The 20,104-nt window shown below is 38.5% G+C and overlaps 1 protein-coding gene across 1 annotated transcript in view; it reads left to right on the top strand.

The window, feature by feature from the left end:
- The window catches only part of TDRD9 (tudor domain containing 9), a 2,841,455-nt gene that overhangs the window by 382,901 nt on the left and 2,438,450 nt on the right, over window positions 1-20,104 (top strand). The window contains exon 7 of the mRNA XM_044074496.1: window positions 6,632-6,796. Coding sequence (XP_043930431.1) covers window positions 6,632-6,796 — 165 coding nt within the window. The remainder of the gene's footprint in view (window positions 1-6,631; window positions 6,797-20,104) is intronic.

Below are 20,104 nucleotides of genomic sequence, written 5' to 3'. Positions count from 1 at the left end.
GACTGTTGTGAGTCCGGCATGGTCAGTAAGATACGATTTAGCCCTATAGAGAGAACCCAGTTTGACATGAACCTTTTTAATTGTTGGTGCAAGGTGTCTGTCAAACTAAAGTCCACGATTAATTGCGACACCAAGAAGTTTTGTATGTTCAAAGGGTTCTATTTTTGTGCCATTGGAGGAGGAAATAGTGGTAGGTGGTTGGTTGTTGTTGAGGTATTGTAGAAGAACATAAGCTTTGTTTTATTGGGGTTAAGTATAAGTTGATGGGCTGTTAAGTATTTTTCAATATTGTGAAGGGCTGACTGAGTTTTTTCTTGGAGTTCCTTGATATAGAGGCCAAAGCAGATTAGGGAAGCATCGTCAGCATATTGTATGATTGAGGCTGGATTTGTTGAGGTGTTTAGGTCATTGGTAAAAATTGTGAATAAAAGCGGGCTTTATGGGACTTCTACACATATAGGGAGGTGTGGGGAGAGTTTATTGTGCCATAAAGTGGCTTGTTTCCTATCTGACAGCTAGCTATGAAGCCAGGTTAGGGGTTCAGAGCTGCAGTGGTAGAAAGCCATTTTATTGAGAAGTATTTGTTGAGATACAGTGTCAAATAGGTAGCAGAGACTAGTTGTTTTTGTTTTTGAGTTGACTTACGGTATTAGTAAAGGTAAATTAGAGCTGTACTGGTGTTATGCCTAGGTCGAAAGCCATGTTGTGTATTAGATAATAGAATATTTGATAGAAAGTGATCTAAGATCGGTTTGTGTATACATTTTTCTAAGATTTTGGGAAGTGGTGTCAAAATGGCTATGGGTCTGTAGTTGGATACATCAGTAGAGGGACCGTTTTTATATAAGGGTATGACGCGAGATATTTTCCAGAGGAGTGGTACATACTGTTTAGAGATAGAACAGTTAATAAGAATAGAAATAGGTAAGCGATGGAAGTAGCAGCTAGTTGTAGAAAGTCACCAGGTAGCTGGTCTGCAGGTAGTGTGCAAGGTTTTAGTTTAGAAAGGAGATTTTTGACATAGCTTGTTTGGATAGGTTTGAGATAGAGGAGGGTAGAAGTGTTGGTGGTTTTGAGGTATAGACAGAAACGTATTAGGGGCTCTGTTTATTGAGTTAATAAAATGGGACTTAAATTAAGTGGCTGTGCAGTCATTTGGGTTGGTCAGAGTTGGGCTTTGGGTTGTGGGTTTTCCTGGGTTGAGAAGGAGGTTGATTGTTTGCCAGAATCTTTGGGAATTTTCTGGTATTTTAGCTGACTTGTTTTGAAGTAGGTTTTTTGTCATTTTAGTTTTTTGGTTTGATTTTGAAGGTGTTGGTAGGTAATGAGATTTTGTTTACTTCTATTATTCTGAAAGAGATAACGGGCTCTGCCCCTTTGTTTTATTAGAAGAATTGTCTTTTGACAACCAGGGAAGCTGTTTTGGTTTGATATATTTTTTTCTAATTGGGGCTAGATCATTATATATTTGTAGGAAAGCACTATTGAAGTACTGTACTGCATGGTCCAATTGAGTTTTTAGAGGTGCCCAGTCATATTGTTGAAGAAGAGTACTAAGTAAGGTAGGAGAAAAGTGTTTTTTATTGTGAATTTAGCGAAATGAAATATTACAGGAATTGTGTGTGTATTTTCTAATCAAGTAGGTAGGGAAGTGATCGCTTAGTGCGTCAGGGAGGCACCCAGCATTTTAGTTAAGATTGCATTTGTTAAAATCCACTCAAAAATGGATTGCCTGTTGGTATGTTTGTCAATGCATGTGGGGTGGTTAATTTTTAGGCAGAAATTGTACAGGTTTATAAAGTTAGTAGGGGAGTTAGAAGAGCAGGTAGTCCAGTCAAGGTTAAAATTGCCAAATATAATAGTTTTCACAAGAAATATCCACAGGTTCGACAATTGTCCAAAAAACACGACCAGCAACCCGGGGATGAAACCACGATCCACCAAAGTTTCTTAAAAACAAGTTTATTCCAACCAGAAAGTCTCAACAAATTTTGTTAAGCGCTTTCGTGTATACACACATACACTTCATCAGAACAAAGAAAAGCATCAAGAACTGTGATTTAAATACTGAAAATACCGCCAAAAAACATCCACCAGCTTAAATATATTGAACTTAATCAACATTACTATTTAAAGCAACAGCATACAATTTAACCTCAATGTCACACTGTTGTAAATGCAGTTCACAGAGCTCTAAGCCCGTAAATTCCATATGAATAGCAGTAAAATCATGAAGGCAAATAACCACAGTACAAGTAAAACATACCTTACAATAAAAATATACATTGATCTCAGATGCCGTAAATAAAAAACAAAAAGCAAAAAAGACAACATATAAACATGCACCGTCCCTCAACCCACAAGTAAAATACTTTGTAAATGCTAACTATATAAAAATACTAAATTCATATACAATAAAAATCCATACAACAATTACCATATACAAACATTTTTATAAAAAATGTGTATATAAAACTTGTCACAACTTTGGTGTCAGCTTAAATTTTACAAAAATATTTTTTAAAATATTTTTTAAATATTCCTTATAAGTCGTTTGGTGGGGATCACCTCATTTTAAACCTGGGTGGCATGAAGCGTTAAGCTTCAATTGCCATTTGATTTCCTTCTCACCAACCCAACTTTTTATATCACCCCCTCATGGGTTACCTTGAGCCATGTCCAAAATTGCGAACTTGAATCCTTTACAATTGTTACTACCCATAATGTGCCGAGACAAGGCGTTGTTCACGTCCTGTTTTTTTTATACAATACAAATGATCGTATATCCTGTTTTTAAGCTGCCTATCAGTTTTTCCGACATAAAAACAGGAGCATGAACAACACATGGCTAAATAAACCAAATGTCGAGACTGGCAATTTCCATTTGTGAACCAAATTTTGTTCTTGTTGATGTTCTTGAGTGTGTAACAATTCCCCTCAAAAATGTACACACATTGTGTACAACAACCACATTTCCTGGTCCCTTTGTTTTTCTTATGTTTGTTTTCGTTCTGCTTGCCCGATTTATACTCAATAATTCTTTTAATGTTAAACCCAGTTTTGTATACAAAGGTAGGCCTCTCAGAAATGTAGGACTTAATGTACTCATCACTGGTAATAATGTTCCAATTACTATTAATAATATCTTTGACCTTACCTACATGTTTTCCATATTTCAAAATCAGAGATTTCGAAAACCGTCCGTCACTTTTTACCACCTTGTCATTTGTGTTGTTGATCCCACTACCATGGGGATCCGAAAGGGATGTTGTTAACCCTTTCCCCAGTAATGGAGTGTACTTTCTACCCCATTCACTGACCACATAATGTGTCACATCCTTAATCAAATGTGTGGGGTATCCTTTGTCCTCAAACATCTTCCCAATAAATTCTATTTCCTGTTTCATCTTACTTTCCACAGATGTCATTCTCGCAGCCCGTATGCACTGTCCCTTCAGTATACTACGTTTCTACGCATATGGATGTGTACTACTAAAGTCAAGATATCCATTACTAAATGTGTCTTTTCTGTAGATGCAGGACTGAAAGGACGTGCCATCATTGTAGATGAACACATCCAAATAATTAATACCAACTCTGTTGAATTGGTTTACAAATTCCAAAAAAGACGTGGTGTTGTTGATATAGTCAATGAAACTTTGAAGTTGTACTGTGTCCCCTTTCCACAAAATAAACAGGTCGTCCAAATAACGGACGTAACAGGAAACATACCTCATCCAGTCAGTGTTAAAAATAAATTCTTCTTCCCAATCCAGGAGTACCAAGTTGGCATAAATGGGGGCACATGCTGCCCCCATTGCAACCCCTGAGATTTGCTTATATTAGGGGCTCTGTTTATTGAGTTAATAAAATGGGACTTAAATTAAGTGGCTGTGCAGTCATTTGGGTTGGTCAGAGTTTGGCTTTGGGTTGTGGGTTTTCCTGGGTTGAGAAGGAGGTTGATTGTTTGCCAGAATCTTTGGGAATTTTCTGGTATTTTAGCTGACTTGTTTTGAAGTAGGTTTTTTGTCATTTTAGTTTTTTGGTTTGATTTTGAAGGTGTTGGTAGGTAATGAGATTTTGTTTACTTCTATTATACTGAAAGAGATAACGGGCTCTGCCCCTTTGTTTTATTAGAAGAATTGTCTTTTGACAACCAGGGAAGCTGTTTGGGTTTGATATATTTTTTTCTAATTGGGGCTAGATCATTATATATTTGTAGGAAAGCACTATTGAAATACTGTACTGCATGGTCCAATTGAGTTTTTAGAGGTGCCCAGTCATATTGTTGAAGAAGAGTACTAAGTAAGGTAGGAGAAAAGTGTTTTTTATTGTGAATTTAGCGAAATGAAATATTACAGGAATTGTGTGTGTATTTTCTAATCAAGTAGGTAGGGAAGTGATCGCTTAGTGCGTCAGGGAGGCATCCAGCATTTTAGTTAAGATTGCATTTGTTAAAATCCACTCAAAAATGGATTGCCTGTTGGTATGTTTGTCGATGCGTGTGGGGTGGTTAATTTTTAGGCAGAAATTGTACAGGTTTATAAAGTTAGTAGGGGAGTTAGAAGAGCAGGTAGTCCAGTCAAGGTTAAAATTGCCAAATATAATAGTTTCATGGCTGAAGTTGGTAGAGCCCCACTCAAGGATGTTTTCCTTATTTTGGAGATTATTAGCAGGGGGCAGGTAGGTCACTATAAAGATAATGGACTTTGTAAGCACATGCATATTAATACTGAGCACGTGCAGGCAGTAGTGCCACTTTGAGAGAACAGCCAGAGTGTTAACATGTATGAGTGTGGTAGTCAGTCTGTTTATAAGTTTATTTAAGTTTAAGTTACAAAGCCTCATTCCTGATGTGTTTTTGTGTAATAAAGCTGCTTGAACTGAACCTACAACTACTTGTCTGTTTTATTCTGACCAGACAAGTGACATGGTGTCAGAACTGGGATTAAGAGAGCAACTTCTTCAAGTCATGAGGTGCAGAGTTGAAGGTGAAGGCAGATTGAGCTGGTTGAGTGAAACGGAGCTCAGACAAACGAAAAAGGGCCAGAAACGAACTTAAGGTAACCAAAACGTGCACAAATGATTTATTTGGCAAAGAAAATGAAAAGGAGCATTTGTAAGGCACAAAACGCATTATTAATCAAACAAGTAGCACAAAACGTATTAAGCAAATGAAAGGCACAAAAAAGGTATTTTTAATTGAGCTAAAAGTTTGAAGCCATGATATTTGATCACACTAGTTGAGATATTCATATGGGGCTCAATTATCCTTGGTTTGCATAACGAGCATTTTTAAAGTAAAACGAGTGCAAGAAAAGTATATTGAGCATGATAAGAGGTTAAAAGGGCATAACGAGTACAATAAAAGAGCAAATTAAGCTTAAAAAGCAAGGCGACTGCATGTTTTTTAGTAAAAGACCGTGTTTGGGCACAAACTATTTCGCACTGACCGAAGCCATTCATAGCATAACTAGAGTTGTTCAAAGAGTGTGCAGAGTGGTTGCTTTATTACTGTGTAATTATTTCAAAGAGTTTGCTGTGTGCAAAGTACAGTTATATTGCAAAGTGCAGTCAAAGTACAGCCATTTCAAAAAGTTTCATGTGCTGTGTGCATTTATTCACAGAGTGCCCACCATTTCAAAGTGTTTCTTGCACTGTGCAGAGTTGTTTTGCAAAAGTACAGCCATTTTGAAAGGTTCTTGTGTTGTGTATAGTTTATTCGCAAATTACAGTCATTTCAAAGTATTTCTTACAACGATAAGGATTGGTTTCATAAAGTACAGTGATTTTGAAGTGTTCTTGTGCTATGGAAACTTATTTGGCAAAGTGCAGGTATTTCAGAGAGTCTGTTCCTCGTAGTGAGATACACTTGAGAGGTATGTGCTGCACCATTATGGAATCTTTGGATGTGACTCTATATTCAGGATACTAGAGTTTGCAGGAAACAAATTTTGGCTGCATTCACAGACCACTGCAAAAGGGATGAAAACTTGCATATATGGCAGGTAGGTTATAATAACAAAGTAGTGACAAATTTAGCCAAAAAAGTGACATTAACTTTGATTGTCTTGAGTTTTTTCTGTCACCTTCCAATGTTATGTGACTTGCAGCCTGAATAGCTGTTCTTGATGCACCTGCTCAGCTGGTGATGAGGTTGCCTTCCTTCTGGTAGTGGAAAGCTTTTGTTTTATTCTGTGGCATTTGGGTATCCAGTAGTGTCACCACAGGGTATATATGCTTTTTTGCATGACCTTGGGAACTGTTTGATTTTTCTCAGAAAACATATATTTTTTTTATTTGTTGGAAGTTAATTCATGCAAAGCACTAAACTCAGTTACCGCGTCCATTCCGTCAGCTGGATAAACCTGCTAAAACACGCTGTCTTCTCTCTCTTTCCTGCATGCTGATGGAGAGGTTTGTTCGTGAAATCTGTTGGTTCTTGCTGATTTGAGGCTATATATAATCATTTTCTGCCAGTAAGATGATTTATCAAAGTTTTGAATTCGTGATTGAATGGCTTCTTATTTTCCTCAAGTTAGCAATGTATAGTCTTTTATCAGCAGCCTAATGGGTAACCATTCATGTTAATGATGATTAGATTTATTTAAATTTAGTTGTGCCCTTTCAGGTAATTCTGATGTCTGCTACAATCAACTGTAAGGAGTTTGCGGATTACTTTGCCATCCCAGTCCTCAACAAATTAAATCCAGCATATATATTTGAAGTGGAAGGCTCTCCATATGCCATTGAAGAATATTATCTTGATGACTTGAAACAGTTTGATCCCAGTAAGGTAACTCAGCTTTTTTTAAACATTTAATTTGATTTTGTTTGAGGTATACTCTCTTTATTTACATTGTTATTGCCGCATTTATTTAGCCATTTGGCTGATGACACTGCCATGCTGTAAATTCTGATACTAAGATGTATTTAGCTTTCCTTATGTATTACCAGTTACAAAGAAGAGAAGTATAGAATTGCAAAATATTTTACAGCTTTGAAAGTTGACACTTACTTGGCAATACAACACAAGTTAGAAGCGAGTTACACCAACAACTTTAAAAGTTGTTACACTTCTCTCTGACTCACTTTCTTTTGTGTGTGTAGTAGTGCAATAACCCCTGTCTTCCCGTGATCCTTTGTGGCATTCAAAATCCCTCTGCCTGAGAGAGTGCCATTTTTCTCAGATGTTTCCTCCACAAGCTAGGTTACTCAGTGTCCCTGGCACTGTGTGCGTTAATTGAATTGTGTAGTGTAAGCTAACGCCATTTTTGGGAATGTTTTTTTTCCTTTCATGCTGCTGCTTTTTAATTTATTGGTCTATCACATGCCTGCTTAATGTTTTAACTTCTCACGTTCTGCACTGTGTGATGTTACAATGCGCTACTCACATGTTTAAGATGCGTAGTATGTTTATTACTGTTTGCCACTTGCTTCTGCTGTTGCAAAGTATGTAACTGTGGTATAAGCTTCTAGTTGAATGTTTCAAGTTGTTTTCATAAAGCCTGTTTTTCATTTACATGGTGTAGTGTAGTGTACTGCTGTGCAACTGCACTCCTGACGTATATACTATGACAGTTTATATGTTCTGCTATATACAAAACAATCTGATACTGCAATACCTGATTTATTTAGTTAATGTACCTCCTTTTGTTTATTCCTAACTGCTTTAATATACCTTGTCCTATATGTTTATGTTTATCAAATCGAATAAGTTATTGCTCTGTGACCATTCTGGCAGTTTGCTTGGCTAACCAAGGAATTCCTTCCCATGTTTTAGTTCTGCTGAACGTATGTACTTTATACCTCTTCTGCCTTAAGTAATTTCTATTAAGATTACAAACACACAAATTAATAAGCCCCCTTATTAGTTCTACTAACTGCTCCTCTGTGAACCACTTACTATTTATTTGGTAGTAAGTAATGGTCATAATTTGTTTTTAATTTTTAATTTCACAAATCTTGATGTTAGCACTGCCCTATTACCTCCTCTAAAAGTTCAGCAACTGAGCTGTATTCTAATTCTTTAAGCTCAGGACTTAGTCATCCTTATTGCTCCCCTCTGTGTAGTTAAGTATCTGTCCTTCTAGGAGTTTTCCCCTTGTCCGACTGGTGGAGCGGAAAGTTGGTTAGCTAATTTTTTCATTCCATGAAATACTTGTTTGTAAACTAGTCACCACATCTGTAGTACCTATGGAACTCGAGCATTGATTTTGTAGGTTGTCACTGTTTTAGTATGAAAAGCCTCTGTGGTAATTTCTAATAGTTTATTGTAATTAGGCATCCTTTTATCCATCTCTGTGCAATATCTCTTACATATTTTTGCTTTACGTTCTCTGTTTTTCTTTTTCCAGCCCACTATCCAGCACAGGCTGACTGAGTCTCATTAACACTGCCTGAATAACTGAACCCTTCCACCTACTTGTCCAGGACCCCTTTACTGAACATAACTAAAGTACACCAGAATAATTTATCACAGCTTACCTGTGTTCCTGCATTCTAAACTGCTTATGTCTTATGTTAAACTCTCCGCAGAATGCCCACTACTATAGAATAAATCCTATCTGCTTCCCCCCTTGGCCCCAACATAACTGTAAAAAAAATCTGTTGCACACGCTACTTGCTGTGCGATATTGAGTAGCAGTTTTATTCCTGTATAAAAGCCTTGTTTAAGTTTATAGCAGAACCTTCAGTAGATTTTTAATATAACTTTTACTCTATTCCCTTTCCTCCTTTACCCCCTCCAGTTCTTCTGTCTCATTTTCTCCAGCTTCTGTCTTAACTGCTATCCTTCAGGCTGAATTTTAATTTCTATTGAACAGTTTTTGTCTCCTTTTCCATCCCTTGTCTAATGGTATCAAAGCCCTCTTAGATTCCTTACTTTGACTGCAGATTTCACACTCTTCACTGATTTGCCTTTTTTCTTTAATTTGCAGCTGTGATGGTGGGTCCCTGCTCTGTTCAGCCTTTGCTTTGCTCCCCTGCCCCATCCCTAATTCCCACCCTCCCCCACTTACTCCACATTTATACTTTAAGCTCCATCCCTTTCTTCCATAAACTTCTCTTCCTGTCTGCCTCATACAGTTGAAACTCTTCAGCCTTCCCCGTGATACCTGTTTTACTCAACCCTAATTAACCATTTTCTAGTGTGTGTTCTGCAAGTCTATAGTACACACACATTGCTATCACTCTCTTACCCACCCTCCAGGTGCTTCACCAGTAACTACCATATTACCTCCTCACTTTTTCTGTTTCATCCACCTACCAGACTTTTTCTCTAACATATTCCACTTCCTTCCATTATCTTCTACTCCTGGCTCACTGTTAACCTGTCTTGTCTCTATTTCTCTTCTACCCCTTTAACATGTTTACTATCTACATTTCTACTCCCTTTCTCCTCCTGTTTTCTCTACTTCCCCTGCTATAAAACTAATATCTTCCCTATTAACTTCCCACAGACACTTATCCACCCTCTGCTCAGCATTGATAAACCTTACTCTGTCATAACACCACCTAATCTTATTGATCTTCCAAACCTTAATGTTTAGAAATACAGTAAACTCAACACCCACTGCCATCCTCGCATAACAAAGTTCAAACAACATATAAACAAATGTAAGCCTCTACCTCTGTATACTTGCTTTAAGAAAATCTTGTGTGAAGACATTCACCCTAACATCTTTCCTAAACAAGATACCAACCCCGTTTCCTCTATGCTCCCAAATGCTTAACTATCTACCAAGACCCTAATTATTATCTCCATTAACATATGCAGCCTACTTAACAAAGTCGGATTGCTAATTACTCTCCCAACATAGTAATTTTCACAGAAACCTGGTTTAAACCTAATATCACGGACACTGAAATTCTTCCACCTAGCTATAGTAAGATCCACTCTCTGGCTACACAAAAAAGCCAGTGGTGTAGTTATACTATATTCGAACCAGCTTACCTTCTCTTCACTGTCTATATCCCCCCTGTTTTCAACCTGCTGAACTTTATACTTGCCAACTTTATACTAGTCATAAAAAGTTATGTATCGTAGTTATCGATATCCCTCATGGGAATAATATCACCATACTAGAAAATGTTCTTCCACGGACCTTCAACTCTGCATTAAATGAAGCATCGAATCTGTCTGTACCATAACCCCAAAACACTCTTGATTCTGTCAGTGACCACCTCTCTATCTTTGTTCAAAGACTTACTATACAACAAATTAGACAACACAAAATGCTGCAGTTTCACCAACTTCAACTTTACTGAATTTAACAACATGCTGTCCTCTATAAACTAGTCCTTCCTCTTCAGTCTACCACTAAAATGATGCTGTTCAGAGGTTTAACTGCATATACCTGGCTACTCGAAATAGCCTGGTTCTCCTCGGAATGAAAAGAATGAAGTCTCACCATGCATGTTTGCTTTCTCATCCGCCTCGGCCCTAATGCACAAAAAGGATGTTGCATGGAGTAATTGGTTAAGATCACAATCCCCCACCCAGCTTCAAACGGCTTTGTAACCTAACACAAAAAAAAAAGTTAGCTATGACAAATTACTACCTAGAACCACATACACCACCAAGAATAATCCCCTAAAATTTTTGGAACTCCATTAACAAGATTCTTGATCCTGATCCTTCCAACATGCCAAATCCATACCCTAATTGCTCTCCCTTTGCCACAAAATGCAACTCCTATTTCATAGACTCTATAATCACCCTAACCCAAAACAGCCAAATTTCAAACCTTACTCCACCTCTCTCACCTCCCACACTAAATCTAATTTTTCTTTAAAACCTGTTTCTACATCTTGCACTAAAACTTTACTGTCTAAACTAAAGCCCTGCTCTCCCTTAGCAGACAACCTACCATATGAATTCTTAAAACTACCTGCCAACTCTATAGCCTACCAAGTCTCCATACTAATTAACAAATTTATTCAAGAATCAAGAGTCCCTTGTATCTGGAAACAATTATATATCGTTCCACTTCACAAAGGAGGAAACACTACTGAATTCACAAACTATAGGCCTATAGCTATTCTGTCCCTTCTCTCCAAAGTACTTGAAAAATGTACATACAAGCAACTTTTCGAATGTCTTCTACCTGAAAATCTACTCACCCCATCCGCAACCCAACATGGTTTTTCACCATAGCCACAGCACAAGTAAAACCTTAATATCAGTAAGTGAGACTGCCATAAAAGCTAGGGAAAATAATAATCTGGTATCCTCCCTTTTTATTGATCTCTCCAAAGTCTTCAATACAGTCTCTCTCACCTCAAACTTCTTTCTAAATTGTCTGTTCTTGTTTTCTTGAACTCCACTCTCAACTGTTTGTAGATATCTTTCCAGTCAACTGTAATCAGTCAAGCTGCTTTTTTTTTTCCCATTTCCTCACAGTTAGCACAGGGTACCACAAGGCTCCATTCTTGGATCTATTCTCTTTAACGTCTCATAGTCTACATTCATCCTGCCCTCAATCTTCTCTTGTACAATACGGTGATGACTCCACTATCATTGCTTCTGACAAACTGCTACACCTTCAATCCATCACCCAAAAATCCTTAAACTGTATTAAAACTTCAACCTAACCCCCTCCCCAAAAAAAAAACAAATTACTGCTGTTTCTCCTAAAAACTCAGTCCCACCTCAAATCAGCCTCTACTATCACATCTTTTAACACCAAGATAGAAGTAGTGCCACATGTGCAACTTCTTGGTATTCTCATTGATGATCAACTAAAATAAGACCTACACATCTAAAACTGTATATATATTTAAAAAAAAAATCACCAAAAACTCTGCATGCTTTACAGATTAAAAAAAAAATCCTAAGTAATGACTGTAGGGTCTCTTGCTAATTACCTGCTTCCCAACTTCCCAGTCTACTCTGTGCCTCTCCCATACTAACCCACTTACAATCTACCCTAAAATTCAAATTGAAGCTCTGCTACATTTGCAAGATGTGCTGCTAACCAGCCCTATAACTCTCACCACTATCTCTAAAAACCTCAAAGTGGCCTGAGCTGCCGTATCATCATCTGCTCTCTCAACTTTTCCTTACTCATTTCATACTAAACAAACCTACATCCTGCCCAGCCATTGCATCCATCCTCACTTTTTATACTCCCAATTGCTCTCTCCCGAGCTCTGAACAACTTCTGTTGGAAATCTACAAACCTAAAAGATCCATAGGCCATAGTTTATATAACTACTTGGCCCTGGCCTGGAACAAAATTCCCTTAGCCATTAGATCCATCTCAAATAGTCAGAAATTTTAAAAAATCACTAAGAAAAAGACTGCTTAACACCTGGCTCTGTTCCTGACTTAACCCTGCCTAGTGTCTCAGTAGTCCACTACTTAACCCTGTCTAGCTTTGCCAGTAACTATTTTTTCTTCCCCCTTCTGTGTCCTACCTACTGACTACTCCTATTTCCTGTCTTCCACATTCTACACTGTCCTACTGGCTTTATTTTTCTTCCTTCTTACCTTGTCTCTCCTCCTACTATTACTCCCGCTTGTATACTATTCATCCTCAGCTCCTGCTCTCTCTACCACACTTTATCTATTTCCACACATCTCTACATCTTTCCTCAAATACTATATCCAATCTCATTTGCCTCATGTATGTTTACTCTTTTTTTCACCTAATTTTCTGAGGCTAGAAGTCTTATGCAAGTACATAATTTCTGTCTTTGACATACTTCGTTTTTTTTCTGAAGTATTTCGTGTTTTATGGGGGGTTTTTTAATCATTTTTATTTTTAACCTATCTCTGTGAAGCTAAAATTTAACTTTGTTTTTGTTAGCTTCTTGTGTTTTGTCTCTACTTCATATTAGTTTCTCATGTTCAGAGCTTTTCTCCCTGGGCCTCCGCTGAAAAAGGGCATCTGCCCAGTTGGACTTATCCTGGTTAACAAATGTCAAAATTAATAAATAAAATGTACTGCAGATTTCATAGCTGCCCCTTTTCTCCAGTGCAGCTCTTTGGTGAATGTTGTCTGTGTATAGCAGCATGAAACTCGATCACTGGCCTTTAAAAGTGCATAACCAGGATCTCTTCACCAAGAGTATAATCACTGTGCTACATACATTCCTTTATGATAAATGTATACAAACTACTGTTAACATTCATTTTAGACATCATTGTGACTTGTAGCCTGTCTGGTTAGAGCAAATATATAATGGAAAAATATTTTATGCAGTAAATGCTGTATGTGGGGATTTTCCTTTACTAGAAGTAGTAGCTTGGACTTGAGAATCTAAAGTAGACAAATTTCCCTTGTTGTAAGGAAAGACGTCTGTACCCCAAAGCCTTGGGTGAAGAAGTTTTGGATGTACAAGTTAATGCATGATGGGAGAAATGCTATGTAATTTTAAGCTTAATACATTAATACTCAGTTTTCTTTTAATTGGCTTATGTGTTTGTAAGGAATTAATATGCAGAGGTCCATTTTAATCATGAGGTTATCCTTAATGTTTATCGGAAACTACTTACGAGAGGCTAGTTAATGATCACTTTATGGTGATCAGTTAAATCAATCTGCACATCTTCTTTGTGTTTTTTTTTTCTCCTTTTTATAAAACAACTTTATTGCTGTCTTTAACATTCAAACATTATAAATCAGACAAAATGTATGAAATGTAAATGCAGTAGTTGAGTAAAAAGGACAGAAGTGTACCACAGCACTTTTTACCAGCATTTAAATCCAACCCAGGAGCATTAAATATTGCTTCCACTCCTTGAAGTATTTGTAATAAAAGACATAGAAGTGATAAATATCACCAGTGGTTCTGCTAAATCCTCATGATAGCCAGGAACCCTGTATATCACAAAAAGTGAGTCATTGGATAAACAAGTACAAAAACCACAACAGAGTTGCGAGGAGATAGCTGTCCCCGGGGTTAAGGTAGAGGACTGACTTCACTTTCTTTTTGTTTGTAAAAATTGAAAAATAACCCATGAGAGGCTAACAAAAACATAAAAAGCACAAAGGATCATAAACCATGATTGATAACCTCATACATAGTTGTAGGCTAGGCTCATCAGATCACTGTTAAATCCTCAGCATCCATAAAAACAATCGGTCTAGTTGCTCCATTTTGGATATGATCAGAATGGGTCCATTTGAGGGGAAGTTTAATGCCATTCTTGAAAGGAAGGCCCTGGAGTGACAAATTTGCCTTAACACCTGCAACCTGCCTGGACTCAACTCTATTTCTTCAGTTAAATGCATTATTCTGCTAGGAAACTGTGTTTGATTTCTATGCATATCCATTTGCAGTTTTCCACTCATTTTATTGATTTGTTTTTTTTTTCCATATTTTTAGTGTATGATTGTTTTTTATGGATGGTCAGTTTTAACAAGGATCTGATGTTTTTTATGGATGGTCAGTTTTAACAAGGATCTGATGAAGCCCTAAGGGTTAAAGTGCTTTTCTTTTTTGTTTGTTTTTTTTAAATACAGTGATGGTTTTAAGTTGATTGTATTTTTATCTGTGAAGTTTCTTTATATTGCATCATTTCCAAGGTTACTTTAGTGGGTGCTATTTTCTTGATTCATGTGCCTGTTGTCGCATGTGCACACGACCTTCTTCACATCAGCTCTCTGATTTTACTTTTCTTTATAGCTTTTTGTTTCATCACTCCTTATGGAAGGATCTTGTCAACTTGATACTAAATAACCTTAAGTGAGGGTAGTTTTATGACCCCTTGTTCCTAGGAGTTGATTGCTAGTTCTGCATGTCCATTTTGATAGAATTATTTAACGTAAACTGGTTTTCCCTCATAGAAATGGCATGTATGTGATTTGGTCTCACAGTAATAGCATGTGTTAGTAAAAGTGCTGTCCCTTATACTGACAGTGTGGTATTTTTTGGAATAGCATAAAAAATACAGAGGCTGAAAATTCAGTTAGAAATAACAAGAATAAATTATTAACTTAGCAGAATGTGTTTGTGTAAAACAAAAAGTGTTATACTTTTGAATGTTTTTGTTGTTCCTTCACGGTAACAGAGGTTTGGTAATCATAATAGCAGTGTGATATATTTTTAGAAAAGTGTGTGATGCATTGGCTTAACAGAATGTGCTTGTGTGGAAAAAATATTATACTTCTGAATGATCTGTAACAAATGACATTAGGATATTTCAGCAAGCCTCTATTGTTAAACAATTGAATGGACACAGATATTCAGGCTAAAGGGAAATGGCTAACAGCAGAAAAAGTTAGGAATATATCAATGAATGAACATTTCGACATGCTGAGAACTAGTTTTCTCTGGATGAACATTTGGGAAAGAACATTTTGGCTTGCTGAAGAAATTGGTTTTCTCTGGACGTAGTCAAGATGCAGACAAAGAAGGCTTCAATACAGGAAAAGAATATTTTCATCAAGGGCAGTTTTGAAACTAAGTGATTGTAAAGACTTTTTGGTGGACAGTGGGTAATCTCAGTCAGTTGAGGAAGTGTAATGTACATGACGGTGATCCATGTTATAAGGAAAATGTTTATAATCTCACAGTAGTGCTTGTCAGCTAGTTTAAGTAAATCTATTTTATGAATATATAGTTGTACAATTTGTCTGTGACCTCCTTGCTGTTAATTTCAATTTAACAGGTTTATTCTCTCTTTCTTTTGTCTGTGACCTTCTTGCTGTTAATTTAAATTTAACAGGTTTATTCTCGCTTTCTTTTATCCGCGGTGGTGGTGCTGCGGTAGCGTTGTCGCCTCACAGTAAGACGCTGACCGGTTCGACTCTCAGCTTGAGCTTCTTCTGCGTGGAGACATGCGTGAATGGGCGTACCTTCGTTTTAGGTTGTGCATTAGGGCTGGCAACTCAGCACGTAAAAATCAACTGCCAATCATTAGTGGACAGGAGTTCCGCTGTGGCGACCCCTAACCGGGAAAAGCCGAAAGACACATTCTCGCTTTCTTTCATTTGAGCTGTTTCTTTTTCTTTAGTTTGAATTGCAAAATAAGAATTATTGCATCAGGCTAGCTTTTAGTTGCAGGCTAGGCTCAGTAATATGTATGAGGTTGTCTGTCATGATTTGTAATCCTTTTGCTTTTTATGTATATATTAGTTTTCCATGGGTTAAAGCTGCTGTTGAAAAATTGATCTGATGAAGTCCATTTGGTAGATAAATGCTCTTATTTAAAGTTGAGTTATTCCAGTGACTAAGCCAGTTTGACTTTTCTTCAGTACCCTCATAGAAGAGGAATTAACATCTGAAGTTTTGGACTGTAGTGGTGCTGCGGTAGCCTTGTCGCCTTGCAGTAAGACGTTGTCCAGTTCGATTCTCAGCTAGAGCGTCTTCTCTGTGGAGGCATGCGTGAATGGGTGTGCCTTCGTTGAAGATTGTGCGTCAGGGCTGGTAACTCGGCACGTAAAAATCCACTACCAAACATTAGCGGACCGGAGTTCCGCTGTGGCGACCCCTAACCGGGATAAGCCGAAAGACACAACAACAACAGTATTTCTGATGAAGTCCATTTGGTAGATAAATGCGCTTATTAAAGTTGAGTTATTCCAGTGACTAAGCCAGTTTGAGTTTTTTTCAGTACCCTCATAGAAGAGGAATTAACACCTGAAGTTTTGGACTATTTGCAGTATTAAGTAACAGTAATAATGTTCAAGTATTTTTATTTTTCGCAGATGAGGAATTTAAGTCGGTCCTTTACCTTTAATGCTGGGGACAGCTATTTCCTGGCATCTCTGTTGTGGTTTTTGTACTTGTTCTAAACACCTGTGACATGGCTCTAGACTTCGGTCCTTCACTATCGAAACCCAAAACCCAAGGTGTTTGTCATTCTCATTTTTCTTTCCTTTCCATCTGCTGTCCTTATTCCACATTGTATATATCTTTAGGTATAGAGCAGACCTCAACTCCCATCAGTACCTGTTTTGTTTTTCATTTCCTTGTTAAAGCTTTCTTCCCTGCTAGCATTATCAAATATAAACTAGCCTAGTAGGGTACATCCCTGCTTCTCTTGCCTTCTTTGAAAATTAAGCATAGACAGGGACTGTATCTTAACTCCTCATCCTAGGTCTTCTGACAGAGCCTCTCAATGTATTTTTGTAAATTGCTCTATCCCAGAATGTCTCCAGTCATCCAGCTCTCCACTTTCAGGAGCTTGCATTTGCATCAGAAAATATCATTTTCAACCTAATTGTTATATTAAAAAAATTCCAGTGAAAATATACCATCTTGACTTCATTACATAGCAGTCTTCTCTGTCAGTAGGGTTCTGCCCTCTAGTCTAAGTAATCCATCTTCTCCAAAGTAGAATTTCATGCTTTTTACCTATCTTATTTTTCTTCCTGTTCTAATCAATACCCTTTATCCATCTGTCCATACTTCTCCACCAACTGCTGTGCTGTTAGACATCTTCATATAATTAATTCCCAGTATACTACAGTGTTTTTGTTATATAAATCTTGGTTATATGTGATGTACCCATTTTTATTGTCTCAGGGGCGTAATCTCCTGCAGACGTTTATCTGATGTTCTTCGTTTTCCATTGCTGCAGTCCTTACTATTGGGTATAGTCCGCATCCAGTCGGCCCGAATACCAGAGTATAAGGCTGACGTCGGTCAGGGCGCATTAGACTGATGTCAGTACGTCAGGGTACTAATGCGCATGACCGGCGTCATATCCTCAGTCTTTTTTGCCGCGTGATCCGATGCAGAAGCAGTTTTGCGAGTGCAGGTTGGCGTTCTGAAATATTTCCGAAACCGGAGTTTCAGACCGAATCAGAGTTGGCTAAGTACCCCGTTGGGGAACATTTTGGTTTTCTTGCCTCAGTATTTAACGGATGTCAGAAAAAGTGAATAACTGTATTTCTTGTGGGAAACAAATACCTCATAGGGATTACCATACATTGTGTATACCTTGTTTAGGGCCTGAGCACGGCGTTGTTGGTTGCCGCTCTTGTGCTAGGTTTAACAAACGCACTATTAAGAGGAGGTTAGACTGTGCCAGATTAGTGTTTGGGAAGCGTTGCAATTATAAAATGCCGTCGGATGCTCCGCGCCCGCTCCAAGAAGCGCAAGGACAAAACAGCGAAGCCTAGGGTTGATGAACCGGCAGTCCCGGACGTCGGTTCTTTAGGTGGCTCAGTGGAGCCAGAGGTTTTGCCAGGAGTTTCTATGGAGTCTCAGGCAGAAACTTTACTGTTACAGGATGTACCCTCTCAGGAGGCAGGCCAGGCTGAGGGCTTCTCAGGTAACTATTCTTCCCTCTCTTCCCAAAGTAGTTAGAGCCTCTCCTTCTGTTGCCAAAACTTCTTTTAGAGGTAGGCCAACTTCAGCTTCAGTAGGGGCTTCTCCTAGCCTTTCGGGTTCTGTACCTAAGAAACATATGCTTAAAATGGCAGAAGATTTGATTACTATGATTAGAGGTTCTATGGGCCCTCCTGATAAGAGGCCTAGGGTGGAACCAGAGTTTGACAGTTTTGAACAGGGTTCAGGGGCTTCTGAGTCTTCTGGAAGATTTGCAGGAGTATCCTCATTATTCTGATTCTGATGTGGATGATGCCACTCCTTCGGCTTCTCCTCCTGAGGATTTTTCATTTTCAGAGACTCTGCATTCCATGAGGGAGCACTTTAAATGGGAAGGCCAGGATTACTCTGATTCAGGAAGAGGCTTAGGGAATTCTTGTTTTACCCCAGCATAGGCCCTTAGCTATACCTCCTGTGTTGAATGTGGTGGAAGATGTTTTTGCAGAGGCTTCCCTGAACCCTGATTCTTTGCCTCCTGCTCCTGTTAAACCTGATAGGTACTATGGGTGCCCAAAGCTCATAAGTATTTGTTTAAGAGTCCTAGGGCGGACCCAGAAACTGTTTCTCAGGGGCCTAAAGGTGTTAAGGCCTCTGTGGTTAAAAATCCTGTTCCCACTGACAAAGAGGCAAGGGCGTTAGATAGGTGGGGTAAGAAAGTGTATACTTCTTCCACTCTAGCCATGAGGCGTTGAATTGTCAGTTTCACATGCTGAAATATCAAAATTATCTCCTTTCACAATTGAAATCTAAGGTGGATGCTTTGGCGGAAGGTATTGATTGTAAAGACTTGCTGGATTTAGTTTATGTGTCTGAACAAGTGGGCAAGCATTCTTTGCAATGTGGTTTTGATGCTGTGCAGGCCTCCTCGAGGGTGGCTGCCACTAGTTCTGTTCTTCGCAGGCATGCCTGGTTGAGGGATCAAAATTTGGCTGAGCATGTTAAGACAAGGATTTTGGATGCTCCTTTACAGTCTGATGTGTTGTTTGGTTCACCTGTGGAAGCAGTTTTAAAGAAAATGGAGGACAAAGCTAAGTCTATGCAAACTGTTAAAGATTTTTGCAGGTACAGCCACCAAGTTTAGTAGAAATTGGCCTGCTAAGGGGTGGACATATCCTGCTTATGATTCCCAGTCTAGGGGTAGGTCTAGGCGTGGTAGGGGCAGGGCTCAAGGTTCTTTTAGGCCTAGAACAGGGAGTTCACCTGCTCAGACTTCTGGTGAGGGCAGGGGTCAGTCCTTTCGTAAACAGACCCAATGACCTGCCTTTTCAGCTGCCAGTAGATTCTCGTCTGGCAGCTCCTTTGGAAGGACAACTGTCTCTTTTCAAAGAAAATTGGGATTTAATTACTCAAGACAGATGGGTGTTGGACATCATTCACCACGGTTACAGATTTTATTTCCATTCAATGCCCCCTTTCAAAGGCATACCAGACGTTCCTCCTCCACAAAGAAAAGAGGCTCACAAGCAAGTTTCTCAGTTACTCCAAATGGGGGCCATTCAGCCAGTCCCTGTATCAGAAAGGGGCCTAGGATTTTATTCTCGCATGTTCCTAGTACCAAAGAAGGGGAACACGTGGAGACTGCTTTTGGATTTATCTCTCCTCAACACTTATCTGGACATTCCCAAGTTCAAGATGTTGACGTTACAACAGCTTTTACCCCTGCTGGGCAAAGATCACTGGAGGGTAACTTTAGATCTTAAGGAAGCTTACCTTCATGTGCCTATCAGGCTAAGTTACAGGAAGTATCTGCGGTTTCGAGCTGGGGATTCTCATTATCAGTTCTCTGCATTGCCCTTTGGCTTATCTACTGCGCCCAGAG

Source organism: Protopterus annectens, chromosome 6.part0 (genome assembly GCF_019279795.1).
Source record: "Protopterus annectens isolate FY-2018-M chromosome 6.part0, PAN1.0, whole genome shotgun sequence".
Lineage (NCBI taxonomy): Eukaryota > Metazoa > Chordata > Ceratodontiformes > Protopteridae > Protopterus > Protopterus annectens.
The sequence above is the reverse complement of the archived record's forward strand: the minus strand, read 5'-3'. Positions and strand labels throughout refer to the sequence as shown.